Source organism: Coregonus clupeaformis, chromosome 7 (assembly GCF_020615455.1).
Source record: "Coregonus clupeaformis isolate EN_2021a chromosome 7, ASM2061545v1, whole genome shotgun sequence".
In the NCBI taxonomy this organism is placed as follows: domain Eukaryota; kingdom Metazoa; phylum Chordata; class Actinopteri; order Salmoniformes; family Salmonidae; genus Coregonus; species Coregonus clupeaformis.
The window spans coordinates 26,484,291-26,498,557 of record NC_059198.1 but is presented as its reverse complement, the minus strand read 5'-3'; the positions used below and the strand labels follow the sequence as shown (position 1 = coordinate 26,498,557).

The 14,267-nt window shown below is 41.9% G+C and overlaps 1 protein-coding gene across 1 annotated transcript; it reads left to right on the top strand.

Annotated features, from left to right (window-relative positions):
• Nucleotides 1-12,255: 12,255 nt before the first annotated feature.
• LOC121551412 (biogenesis of lysosome-related organelles complex 1 subunit 2-like) lies at nucleotides 12,256-12,830 on the top strand. Its single transcript, XM_041864052.1, has one exon. It carries the CDS (start codon nucleotides 12,256-12,258, stop codon nucleotides 12,808-12,810), a length of 555 nt encoding a protein of 184 aa, XP_041719986.1. The 3' UTR covers nucleotides 12,811-12,830.
• Nucleotides 12,831-14,267: the final 1,437 nt, after the last annotated feature.

Genomic DNA, 14,267 nt, shown 5'->3' with positions numbered 1-14,267 from the left:
AGAAGCAGCACCTGTCTGCGGGCTTCATTACATCAGGCATCTCCAAGGTCTCTCCTCCTCCCCCCAAGCAGCTGTTTACAGAGGTTGGAGAGAGTATTCTGTGCTCTTACATTCTGAAGACACACAGGGACTCAGGCTGGAGAGGCTTACCAATCACTGGGAGATGACAGCCTCAGGTAGAGCAGAGCAGAGCTGTGCAGCTGAAGAGTAGAGGGACTCAGTGCCCAGAACATACTAATGCAATGCTCTGCTATGTCTGCCTCTCCATTAGACACAAAGGTGGCATGTCAATATCATTTGACAGTAGTATGTGAGCTTCGTGATGCATTCATTATGTTCGTAAAAATCCCATTAATGCGATGGGATTATTGGTAATACCTGTAATATTCATATACAGTACATCTTTATGGTAATTTATGTTCAATCTAGGTGTAGTCAGGGAGTATATGCTGTTGTGTTAAAATTATTTACATACGGCCGAGTGAGTGACAGCTTTTTATATTGCACATTTTGAATACATGTGTATCTAATGAATGCACGTACAGTTGTGTACTGTAATTTGCATTTGCTTAGTGACCCTCGTCATAACTCCAGTGTTAATCACAGACTAATGTGAAGCTTTGAAGTCCCCCAGATGGTGTTCTGTGTCATTATTCATGTTGACTGTTAGGGCTCCGTGACCTGTAGCTAATGCTCCAACCTGGGCTGGGCTGAATGTCAATAATAATGAACATGTGGGCATCATTGCTTTGAAACTTCAAAGGGTCTCACGGTTTCAGAACACAAAGCTGACTGACACCCCCTCCCAAAATAATGAACTTAAATTTCCCTGCCTCTCACTTTAATATACAGTGGGGGAAAAAAGTATTTAGTCAGCCACCAATTGTGCAAGTTCTCCCACTTAAAAAGATGAGAGAGGCCTGTAATTTTCATCATAGGTACACGTCAACTATGACAGACAAAATGAGATTATTTTTTCCAGAAAATCAAATTGTAGGATTTTTTATGAATTTATTTGCAAATTATGGTGGAAAATAAGTATTTGGTCAATAACAAAAGTTTCTCAATACTTTGTTATATACCCTTTGTTTGCAATGACACAGGTCAAACGTTTTTCTGTAAGTCTTCACAAGGTTTTCACACACTGTTGCTGGTATTTTGGCCCATTCCTCCATGCAGATCTCCTCTAGAGCAGTGATGTTTTGGGGCTGTCGCTGGGCAACACGGACTTTCAACTCCCTCCAAAGACTTTCTATGGGGTTGAGATCTGGAGACTGGCTAGGCCACTCCAGGACCTTGAAATGCTTCTTACGAAGCCACTCCTTCGTTGCCTGGGCTGTGTGTTTGGGATCATTGTCATGCTGAAAGACCCAGCCACGTTTCATCTTCAATGCCCTTGCTGATGGAAGGAGGTTTTCACTCAAAATCTCACGATACATGGCCCCATTCATTCTTTCCTTTACACGGATCAGTCGTCCTGGTCTCTTTGCAGAAAAACAGCCCCAAAGCATGATGTTTCCACCCCCATGCTTCACAGTAGGTATGGTGTTCTTTGGATGCATCTCAGCATTCTTTGTCCTCCAAACACGACGAGTTGAGTTTTTACCAAAAAGTTATATTTTGGTTTCATCTGACCATATGACATTCTCCCAATCCTCTTCTGGATCATCCAAATGCACTCTAGTAAACTTCAGACGGGCCTGGACATGTACTGGCTTAAGCAGGGGGACACGTCTGGCACTGCAGGATTTGAGTCCCTGGCGGCGTAGTGTGTTACTGATGGTAGGCTTTGTTACTTTGGTCCCATAGTGGAGTTTGGAGTGTGACTGTTTGAGGTTGTGGACAGGTGTTTTTTCCCCACTGTAAACATGACACCAAAGGTACAAGCATGGTATATGTTTGTATTTGGGGTTGTTGTGCTTTTGATTTACAACAATACCGATAATACCTGCCTGGAATACATTTATATTAAAACGTGAAACATCAATATTATTGTTCCTTTGTCCTTGTGAAACTACGGTATCATAAACGACAGACTGTTCCGGGGAGGTTTAAGTCATGGTGGTTCTGTTACGGATTTTATACTGCAGTAATTAGAAAGTACTCTGATGCACTTTGGGGACTCTCCTGAGTCCGACCCTCCTAATGCACTCTGGGTAGGCCCTGCAGCTGTAAGAAGAAGACACCATTGGGTCAAGGACCATACTTGAAGACATAAATCCAGCTGCTGCCTCCCTTGGAAAATTCTTCCAGTTTAAAGGGACATTTCTTATTGCTTCTGACTGTGGTTTATCTGCCGTCCACATGCTGTTCCTATTGTTTTGAATAGTTTCTCAGCTCCAGTCCGAGGCATAATAGCTTTCCCCTAGCAATTGTGACATTGGCAAGCCCTGCTTATAGAGGTCTGACACAGAATAAATTCTACTTTCACTGACACACATTGACTAGGGAAAATCAACCCCTCATTGGTGGAAACTCCAAACAGCACACAAATACACACTTATACACGCACACATACCCACACACACACAGTAAAGTGAAGGTGACAGTGAGGGTCAGTCCCTTAATCTCTGCCCAGCTAACCCATAACGTTCTGAGAACCATTTGTTTCTTAGAGCTTGCTGAGAGTGTGGTTGTCCTATGGTTATTTGCATACAACCTTCCCACAACGTTCTGTTAGTGGTGCAGGATAGTTGCTTGGATTTGGAACATTCTCAGCACATTTTAGTAAAAGTTTTTTCTTGGTATTTCATTACCTTAACAGAATATTTCCTAAAAGTTCAAACATGGTTAAATTTCATTTGAATTTTGGTAATGTTCTAGGAAGGTTCTCCAACTGGTTTGACATTGGGAATGTTCTCAAATAGTTCATAGAACATAAAAGAAAAACATTCTTCTGTGGGAATTTCAGTACTTTAGCATAACATTTCCCACAGGTTTCCTCATGGTTCTATTTAAAGTCATGTTCTCAAATTGTTCCAAGAATGTTAAGAAACAACATTGTTCTGTAGGAATGTCAGTACTTCAGCAGAACCTTTACTACAGGTTTCCTCATGGTTCTATTTAAAGCCATGTTCTCAAATTATTCAGAGAACGTTAAACATTACATAAAAAACACAAGAAAATGTTATTAACGTTCAGAGAACGTTCTAAGAATGTTATTTAAAAACATATACGTTCTGTTCTCAGCATCAACAAAAGTATCTCTATATCTTCTATCTTGTTAAGTGTGTTCAGGTGTGTTGGCCACACCTGATCTTAATGAGTGCTTGTTTCCTTTGAAATTGGGTATTTTTTATGGACTAAAATGAACAGCTTTGTATGCGATAAAAAAAAAAACATGGCACGCTACCTCCAACCTGGTGGCAGTGGACTAATTCCATGGATAGAGAAAAAATTATAGGTTTGAATCTCACGGATGCCCTGTCACAATAGAAAAATTTAAGTGTTTGCATGATTAATGCCTAAGGAAATGAATTTCAATGTGTCCTACAGTATCTGTGCTTGGAGTTTAAAAAAAGTTAACCCAAAATAATCTAGCAGTGTTATTAAAAGCCTTATTGAATCATTCAGTGAAAGTTTTAAGGAAGTTATTCATAAACCTGCAAATAAGCTATAATTTCCGTTCTCAAAGTGTTAATAAAACCTCCAGGGAAAACTTTCAAGGAACCAGAGTAAAACGTTCTCAGACCTGCCTGGAACCTAAAAATACACGTTCCCAGAACAGGCTAAATGTGTACTTCTGTTTTACCGGGCAGGAAACGTATGGCTTCGTTCCCACATTCCAATGTGAAACCAAAAACATGCATTCTCACAACTTCCAAGTAACCAAATGTGCTGGCTGGGTGCTTAACCTTGACGGTTGGGAACATTTTGTTAACGCTAATGAAATGGTGATCTGAAGGGTCACATTGGGTGAACCAATCCCCTCCACTCTGCTGCAATGTGTCACATTTTATAAGGGAATGTCATAACTTATTGTGCTGCATCAACCATTGTCTTATGATAACTGGAAATGGTTATATCTTGGCCAAAGCCGATGAGTAATACCTTTTCCCTTTTCAGAAGTTAACCGGGGGAAAGGTTAAATATCCAATTTCATTTAGTTGGTTATTCTGGAAGAAGGTGATTTTGCTGAGTGAAATTCATCTTGACATGAAACTGTGTGTGGGGCAGGAAATATGAGGGTTTCAGTTGAACAAAGAATTTAGGGAAGAGATATTCATGTTCTCTAAAACATCGAATGAACTCTGGGACATTTTTGATGATGGTCTAGCTACTGTTAGCCTTTCACTGCTATCAGATAATGAGTGATAGTGATGCATTAGTAAATTGTTTTGAAACATATACATTATAACACAGTATTCATTACCCTTTTTTGAATGGGGGTGTTGTTGTATTTTAGAGACAGAACTATGTTTGACACAGCTGGGTGAAACAGGCTCTATGATCAGTGAACGTACACTACCAGTCAAAAGTTTAGAACACCTACTCATTTTTCATTATTTTTACTATTTTCTACATTGTAGAATAATAGTGAAGACATCAAATCCCTGAAATAACACATATGGAATCATGTAGTAACCAAAAAAGTGTTAAACAAATCAAAATATATTTTATATTTAAGATTATTTAAATAGCCACCCTTTGCCTTGACGACAGCTTTGCACACTCTTGGCATTCTCTCAACCAGCTTCATGAGGTAGTCACCTGGAATGCATTTCAATTAACAGGTCAGCCTTCTTAAAAGTGAATTTGTGGAATTTATTTTCTTCTTAATGCGTTTGAGCCAATCAGTTGTGTTGTGACAAGGTAGGGGGGTATACCTATTTGGTAAAAGACCAAGTCCATATTATGGCAAGAACAGCTCAAATAAGCAAAGAGAAACGACAGTCCATCATTACTTTAAGACATGAAGGTCAGTCAATACGGAACATTTCAAGAACTTTGAAAGTTCTTCATGTGCAGTCGCAAAAACCATCAAGCACTATGATTAAACTGGCTCTCATGAGGACCACCACAGGAATGGAAGACCCAGAGTTACCTCTGCTGCAGAGGATAAGTTCATTAGAGTTACCAGCCTCAGAAATTGCAGCCCAAATAAATGCTTCACGGAGTTCAAGTAACAGACACATCTCAACATCAACTGTTCAGAGGAGACTGCGTGAATCAGGCCTTCATGGTCGAATTGCTGTGGTAATTGCTACTAAAGGACACAAATAAGAAGAAGAGACTTGCTTGGGCCAAGAAACACGAGCAAAGGACATTAGACCGGTGGAAATTGTCCTTTGGTCTGGAGTCCAAATTGGAGATTTTTGGTTCCAACCGCTGTGTCTTTGTTAGACGCGGTGTGGGAGAACGGATGATCTCTGCATGTGTATTTCCCACCGTAAAGCATGGAGGAGGAGATGTTATGGTGTGGGAGTGCTTTGCTTGTGACACTGTTTGTGATTTATTTAGAATTTAAGGAACACTTAACCAGCATGTCTACCACAGCATTCTGCAGCGGTACGCCATCCCTTCTGGTTTGGGCTTAGTGGGACTATCATTTGTTTTTCAACAGGACAATGACCCAACACACCTCCAAGCTGTGTAAGGGCTATTTTACCAAGAAGGAGAGTGATGGAGTGCTGCATTAGATGACCTGGCCTCCACAATCCCCCGACCTCAACCAAATTGAGATGGTTTGGGATGAGTCGGACCACAGAGTGAAGGAAAAGCAGCCAACAAGTGCTCGGCATATGAGGGAATTCCTTCAAGACTGTTGGAAAAGCATTCCAGGTGATACTGGTTGAGAGAATGCCAAGAGTGTGTAAAGCTGTCATCAAGGCAAAGGGTGGCTATCTGAAGAATCTCAAATATCAAATATACTATGATTTGTTTAACACTTTTTTGGTGTTATTTCATAGTTTTGATGTCTTCACTATTTTTCTACAATGTAGAAAATAGTAAAAAATTAAGAAAAACCCTTGAATGAGTAGGTGTTCTAAAACTTTTGACCGGTAGTGTACACAACATACATACTGATAAATCTGGCACTTCTGTTCTCAGATGAGCTGGATTATAAAACACAAATCCTCATCTCTTCATCCTCATCTATTCACCACTGCCGCTTCCTTCCTCCTTCATGTATCATAATTGATGACAGCTCAGCCCTCTATGGATGAGGGAATTTCATTAATATCACAAAGGAGTCAATCTGCCGACTCCACTTCTCCACTGTTGTCTCCAGATATCTCTGCCTGTAGTCATGGTTTAAGACTACAATAGTCTCCTCCCCTTCTACAGCTGAGATTCAAATCTGTCTCTTTGTCCTTTCTTTTTACATCCATTGTAATTCACCATACATGTGAGGGATGAATATTTCAGCACATTACATTAATGTGATTGCTCTTTGACTGATCTGAGGAGAAATTATAATATTGAACGACACAAAATAAGGAATCCTTGACTCCTGTAACCTGACGAGGAAGACTGTAACTTCCAATTCTCACACATAAGTTTGAATAGTTTTGCAAAAAGTAGACAACAAAGAATTAGAGGCCATCTCAGACATCTCACATCCTTACAATGTACTGCTCTAATAAAAAGGTTATATTTCCCGTATTACTCTCCAGAATTGGTCTAAGAAACAGGCAATACCGCATAATGAATTCAAACGAGAATACAACAATGTAGCACTTTTAGCAATCTAACCAATAGCTTGGCATATAACCTAAACTCTCACAGCCCTCTAAGGAGACAAAGGTGTTTATCCTACTCTCAGGCTTGGTAATTCTCCAGGACATTAGGGGAGGTTTTTCTCTACGGGGTGCACTAGATAAGTAGCCTTGCCATAGCTTCTTGTCATGGGGGTAAGTGTGAGTGATGACCAGTGAAGCACACCTCCTTGGTGCATCTCCTTCACCCCTGCCACTGTCCTTAATGCTGCTTAGTGCTGCCTGGCACAGGGAGCTGGTGCCCTATTTCAAATGATGTTTTTTTTTTGCACACAGTGCCACATTGTCTTGGTGGCACATAGCCATTCACAGCACTCTCTACATTTGCTCAGTTGTCGCATGTCTGTAATCGATATTATCGTACTGTACCACTGCATCACAACTCCTCAGTAGCTCTGGGGGTCCTATTACAAGATATGAGAAATATCTAAATAATTACTGACTGTCATTTGATCCAATTAAATGGATTTGATGAGGCGCTGTCCTCCAGCTGTCATTGATGGCGGGATATAGGGCATAGATTTCTGTTCATTCATTGCTCATGGTAATTCTGGGTGAATATTATGATGGCCTTGTCTTTGAGGTAGTAAATTCTGGATAAATAGCATTTACCACAAATTGCAGTGAAGTCCCTTCAGAGAGACAAGTAACAATCAGAGACGTTAAATAGACGGATGGATTTTCACGCAACATGAGCACACCTCTTTTCAGCGGTCCACTTCAGACGAGACCCACAACACTAATCCCTCCCTCTGAGGACGTGACTCCTCCAACAAAGCATGTCTAATTTGGAGAAGAAAAAGGAAGAAAAAAGGGTTTAAATTAGCCAGAAAATGTCATGCATTTGCCCTAGCCGCTTTGATGGAAGTCCATCGACTTTGATATTAATGTGAGGATTTATGTGGCAATTTATGTATGCTGCTTTCCAATTGAGAGAGCATGGCCCTGCTCTATTACATGGGTTAAAACTCCTGTAGAGATCACCTGAGACCTGTTTCAGACTCCTCCCTCCTCTTTCTCTCTCACATGTTGTCACTCTACTGCTGGACTGAGTGCCTGTCAAGCATGTGACAGTAAAATCAAACATATAAGACTAATGTAAATCACCCAGGCTTGGAAATGGCTGATGTAGGTTATGACTCATTATACTCTTAAGACATCTCCCTCTTAAGACTTTACTCTAGATAATAAAGACCAGACCAACAGTTTGGACTATATTTCTCTTACCTATTAGATTAAATGTGCAATAGAATTTTGGGGACATTTTTCAACATAGTATAATAATGTGACAGCTATTCAAAAGTGAGTTCAGTGAGTTCTATGGTCAGTAAAACCAGGATATTAAATATTATAACATGTCAGCACAATATGGACATAATTTAACCTTACTGGGCTTTTTATAAAAAGACTGACGTAATTGTAGCAGAGCAAAAATACAATTCTACAGTTTACTTGAAATCGTGTCAAGTTAGATGTTTCACACACGCTGTCCTCCTGAGTCCTGCTAGATGATAGATGGTATTGCCATATACTATAAGTCTTATTTGGGGAATGATTAACACTTTCTCCCCTGCACTTGTTGTTTACAAGAAAAGGCTGTCAACAACATCCCAAATCATCGACCAATATCAAGTCCACATTACAAAAGCATATCTGAAAGTCATGTGAGGCCATCAATAACACTGATACACAGGTACATGTAAATGCTAGGTCCTCACTGTAAATCACATTAAAACTAGGAGGTGAGAGAGCACAGAAATAGTGTCAGCTCAAAGATCTCTCGATAAGAGAAGCAGACAATCTTCTGGAAGTGTTGGTAAGTGAAGATGTCAATGTGCGACCAACCAGGTACAGCAGGTAGCATGTGGTGCCGGAGCAGAGGTTAGAGCCTCCTCGGACAACAGGTCTGGCACCACACGGTCCACTAATGGATCTGGGGGAAACAGAGGACATCTTGCAGGGGTTAGGACTCCAAACACATAAACAGCCCTGGAAGCCCCAGCAGTTCCAGGCTGAGAGAACAGATTGCTCCAATTACAGCAAGCCTCACGCACTAGAGTCCCCCTTGACGCATGTATCAGTCTGCATGCTGCTGCAGAGCACTGGGGGCCAACACTGAGCCCTATACCAATCAGTATTCAGTTTGAACCCAGAGACATCTCCTTTTAGCCCCCTCCGATTGCGTTTCAAATTCTGTTCAGAAACCTGGTGTCTATAGCCACCAATTCAGGTGATTGGCACCCACTCTCTGAATTTATAACAAAATCAATTATTAAACGGCATCCCTGAGCACCTAAATCTGAGAGAGATTCTTTCCCCACCATCACCTTCACAGCCGCTGCATGGTTTCAGATTAATCCCTTGGCAAAGCAACCCCATATCGGATCCGAGTCCTAGTGGCTGCCTGATCCTTTAATTTGCAGCATCAAGTAATGCACAAAATGTTAGGAACTAGCAGCATTGGGAATCGTATGCGTTACTTGCGGACCGCAGTTGAACTATTGACTAATTGACCAAGGCCTTTACAGAGGTAGATAATTCATGGCGGCAACGCCAGGAGGGAGGAGCCTTGTCATTGATGATTCATGTGTCTCTTGGAGGAGAGCCTGTCTCCGTCGGCTATTTTGTTCAGCGGCCCTGGTGTGAAGGGTTGTATCATCAGCACCTCTGCCCAAATCCTCACTTCTCCCTCTAAATCAGAATTAAAAAGGTGAGCCCAGTGTTAATAGGTTGCCACAAATGATACAGTGTGTATGTCTGTGTGCTCCCCTGGATGGAGGCTGGCTGTACTCCCTGTACACCACCACGACACAGGGAAGATGTATGGCTGTGCTTTAATGAAGGCATGAAGGGAACCTACACCACGGAGGAAATGTCTCTATCACACAGGTAGCGCTGTAATCATGCCCTCGTGTGGGTGATAGAAAATGAAACATTTGACAACATTGTGAGGCCTAAGGAGGTTGTGGAGGGTAGGGAGGAGAGGCTGAGGGAGACTGCTATTGCTGCTGCATGGTGCTGTGAGCTACATCAACCAACTCAACTAGTAGCACTGTCACAATGGGACTACTGAATGGGAACATTTGGCTCCAGGGATCTCTTTATTAGTCGTATTAGAATAAGGTGAAGAAGGTTGAGCAGTTGAACAGTCCTATTAAGTATCATTGACTGTGTAAGTAGCAGTAGTAATGGTAATGATTAGTAGTAGCTTTTACTGGTAAGCTTGGCGGTGGAGTCTTTCATCTTTCAATTTTGTCCAACATTAATTATTTTAATTCTACTAGTCTCAATGCCTGCTCCTTAATTTTCACTGCCTTTCAAAGAGTGACGTTGCCTTTGGTAAGATTATTTGACATGTTGGAGACAGAATGGAGTCTTGTTTCTTGTTGAGATGTGCGGTCACAGTGGTTTAAGACAGTGGTCTGTGGCACATACTGAGATGGGCACTGCAAATTCTTCAGATAGGGAACTGTTCAAGTCATGCACTGTAAATTGACTGCATTGAAAAATAGCTTGAGGGTTATGACTTGAATCATTTTTGTGATTTCACACGGGCTCCTTTCTACCAGTGGCGATCCGCCCATTAGGGCATTAGGGGCGGCACCTGACTTGTGATTGTAAAAAAAAAAAAATTTGATTATGTTTTAAATGCTCATAAAAGTACAGGAAATGTGTACATTTTCCTGTTTCAAAAATATATTGTTCAAAACATGCTGATCAGTTACTGACTACTTTGCTCCTCAGTGACTGCCAGCAGTCATGGAAGCATAGGCCATGCGAACAATGCTTGGATTGTTTTGCCAGCTATTTTCTATGAGGGGGAACTGCAGCATAAATTATAACAGCACAAAGTAAATGGACAGTCCTGGGGCACTCAAATGTGCGTCCGGTTCAAATTTCTGGGTCCGCTTTAGTCTCCCTCCCCCAATGAGTCTCTCGATCACGTCAGACAGCTAACTTCCACGTGAGACTAGATCTGCTCGATCAGGTACAGATGGCGCTAAAGCAAAAAGCTAATTGTAATTAACTTGTAAATACATAATCATAACAGTCATGGAAGCCTGGCACCTGATAAACTGGACAGCTACATCCAACAAGAGTCGAAGGACAGAGGGATACACTAGCTAGAACCTTCTCATCACGTATCTGGTAGGACAAAAAGCATGGCCAATTTTGTTTACCCCCATGTTGTTCATCAGGTTTTACTGGTGACAGGGCGACATGTTGTGTGGACTAAAACAGCATAAAACCGGGTGTATCACGAAGCATGATGACATTAATTAGCCAGCTACAGTAATTTTGAGAAACACTGGGAAAAGTTTGGTCGATTTGGGGGTCAAATTAACCAGTTATCTACCTTTGATAAGCAGATAGCTAGCTGGTAGCTTGCTAGCTAGTTAGCTCCCATGCCAATGTCAAGTCTTTCTAAACTAATATCTGACTAACTCGGAAATATGGAGTTATTTCAGAATGAAAGTTACCTGGCTAGCGCATCATGCTTTGTGACATTATGTTAGCTAGCTATCCCCAGTTAGATAATGTTTTCACTTACTGCATTTGCATGCTTGTTGTGACCTCCCTGGTTTCTACTAGCTAGCTACCACAGCCACAAAGTCAGAATTGGCTATATCGTAACAATTCATGAAAACTGCAAATAGCTTTTTGATCTTAATTTAAGGTTAGGCATTAGGTTAGCAGTGTGGTTAAGGTTAGGGTTAAAATATTTAAGAAGATAAATTGTAGAAATAGGTGGGCTTTATTACTTTGTAGCTGTGGTAACTAGTGATAACAATTCTCCCTGGTGCACTCGTTCGTTCATGACCTGGCTGCTCGTTCTAAATAGTATAATCTAATCTGTTCAAAACAGTGGCAGCATGTGCAGCAGTGGTAATTAGGTTTTTGACATGCAAAAGTGAAAAAGGTGTATATATGCTGTAGTTAAAATGCACAGATAGCGTTATATATATTCTCAAAGAAACTACCGGTAGTTCCAACATCCTCATCAGCGGTCGCCGCTGCTGTCTGCTGGTTTTTTATCTTGAATGAATTACACTGCGTCTATGTTTTCCATAACATTAGCATCCACATCAGTGGACCATCTCTATAAAAATAGAGTCAACTATTAGAGTCAACTCTCTAAACCGAATTACAAACTATGAAGTCTGGCCAACTTCAGCATGGAGTATCAGTGAACTTCTGCTGTCTTTAACTCATTTTCCCAATAAAGGATTCATCTGAAAGTTTCAGGGATGGAAAATTATTATGGGTTATAGAGATGTCTTTCATGGCCAGACAGAGTGAGTCACTAGGTTTTCCCACCTGCATTTTAACTCCTTTGGAAGACAAAGTCCTCAGGGTTACCTAGAACGTCAGGTCCTCTTCCATGAAAACATTTTATTGATTGTTATCTTAAGTGTCAATCAAATAAAGGTGTTTCAAGTATTCTTAGGCATGTGGCATGGATACACTTAGGATACAAGTAATGTTTAATGAATGACATTAATACTGTTCTGTGATCAGTATAGTGATACAGAAAATGGCCGCCACAGGAAAGGAGGCTGCTGCGATGGACAGCATCTCCAGAGTACCCCCGGCCCATCCCACCGTCCTCAGCCTGGGAGGGAGCTCCGAACCCCAGGGAGAGCCTGGCGAGACTGCTGCTGAGGGCCAGGTTGTGCCCACGGCGCCCAAGAAGCCCACCACCACCACCAGCAGCAGTGACGGTGGGGTGGAGACTGCAGAGGAGGCCGTAGAGCCAGCAGAGTCGGACATCAATGAGCTCTGTACAGACATGTTCGATAAGATGGCTGTCTTCCTACAAGGAGAACTCACAGGCACCTGTGAGGACTACCGTCTGCTGGAGAACATGAATAAGCTGACCAGTCTGAAGTACATGGAGATGAAAGGCATCAGCATTAACATCAGCAGGAACCTGCAGGACCTCAACCACAAGTACGCCAGCCACCAGCCCTATCTAGACCAAATAATCCAGATTGAAGAACAAGTGTCGTCTCTGGAGCAGGCTGCTTATAAACTGGACACCTACTCCAAAAAGCTTGAGGCCAAGTTCAAGAAACTGGAGAAGCGATGAGGAGGAGTAAATATGGAAGAAGAATAAGGAAAGGAAGAAGAGGGGTTGATGGAGGAGGCCTGAGGGGTACTGGTCCTCCTTCTCCCCGTCTGTAGACCAACCCTAACCCATTTGATCTGAGGAAGCAAGACCCACATCTTTACAACATCAGCCTGATATAGAGAGGTATGAGGTAGCCTGGGGTTGGTTGGAGGGATATCCCAGATGTTAGACCTAGTGTTATAATTTTGGTTGGATCATTAAAGTTGCATGTAGATGGGGCTTTGGGTAGTTTATTGAGTCCCTATTCCTGTTAGCAGCGTTCCAGGCCGCTCTGTGTCGTCCTGTCACAATTGTAATTTACTTCCTGGATTTAGTGAATTGATCCTGAATTGACCCCTACCCTGGTGCACACTACCCTAGAATCACCAACCTCCTAACCTTGAAGTTACACAGCTAAGAAGATGATGACAACCAAATGTAGGCCCTCTGTAGCTCAGTTGGTAGAGCATGGCGTTTGCAACGCCAGGGTTGTGGGTTTGTTTCCCACAGGGGGCCAGTATGAAAATGTATGCACTCACTAACTGTAAGTCGCTGTGGATAAGTGCGTCTGCTAAATGACTAAAATATAAATGTAACTCCTACTGCTTTATAGAACCCTTTGTGTGAGAATGAAGCTGTCTCCATTGGTGAACCAGTTACATCACCAATGTCAAAATACAATCTCAACTAAATGTTTCAATGGATAGACAGCCTTACCATGTGACTGCCTGAGGCTACTCTCCACAAAGTAGACAGAAGAAAATAATTTAATGGTTTGGGCTTTGATTTCAGAGGAAGTGTAAGAAGCTTCTGGGCAACTGCAGTTCTTCAGCCAGTTCAATTATGTGTCTTCACCATCATTTATGACTTTACCTCTTTTTCCAGAGACTGTCTAAGATTTGCACCCGAATTAGACATGTTAGGCTAATATGACAAAGCCTGTTCTTTCAAGTCCGCTTTTTAATAATTGTCACAACTTCCTCCGAAGCTGCCTCCCCTCCTTGTTCGGGCAGGCTTCGGCGTTCGTCGTCACCGGCCTTCTAGCCACTGCCGCTCCGTATCTCATCATTCCATTTGTCTTGTCTTGTCAATTACACACACCTGGTTCATATTCCCCTCATTAGTATGTGTTTAAGTGTTCCCTCTGCCCCCTTGTCCTTGTGGGTGATTGTTTCATGTGAGATGAGTGTAGCTCGGTGGAGCTACCTGTACTTTGTATTGCCGGGGTATATTTTCCCTGTGTGCCTGTATTTGTTCCAGTGCGCCTGTTTTGCGCACTGGACTGTTGACGCTATCCAGCGTAACTGTGTACTACGGAACAAACTCTGTATTCTGTGATTTACCCTCATACGGCTGACTCCTTAAAATCACACTCTCACAATAATGGACTGGTTTTTTATATGGACTGGCAAAACATATGGTCTTGCAGATAGATC

Excerpts from the sequence above, each read along its gene's own strand:
- LOC121551412 (XM_041864052.1), top strand. The coding sequence starts at position 12,256 with ATGGCCGCCACAGGAAAGGAGGCTGCTGCGATGGACAGCATCTCCAGA.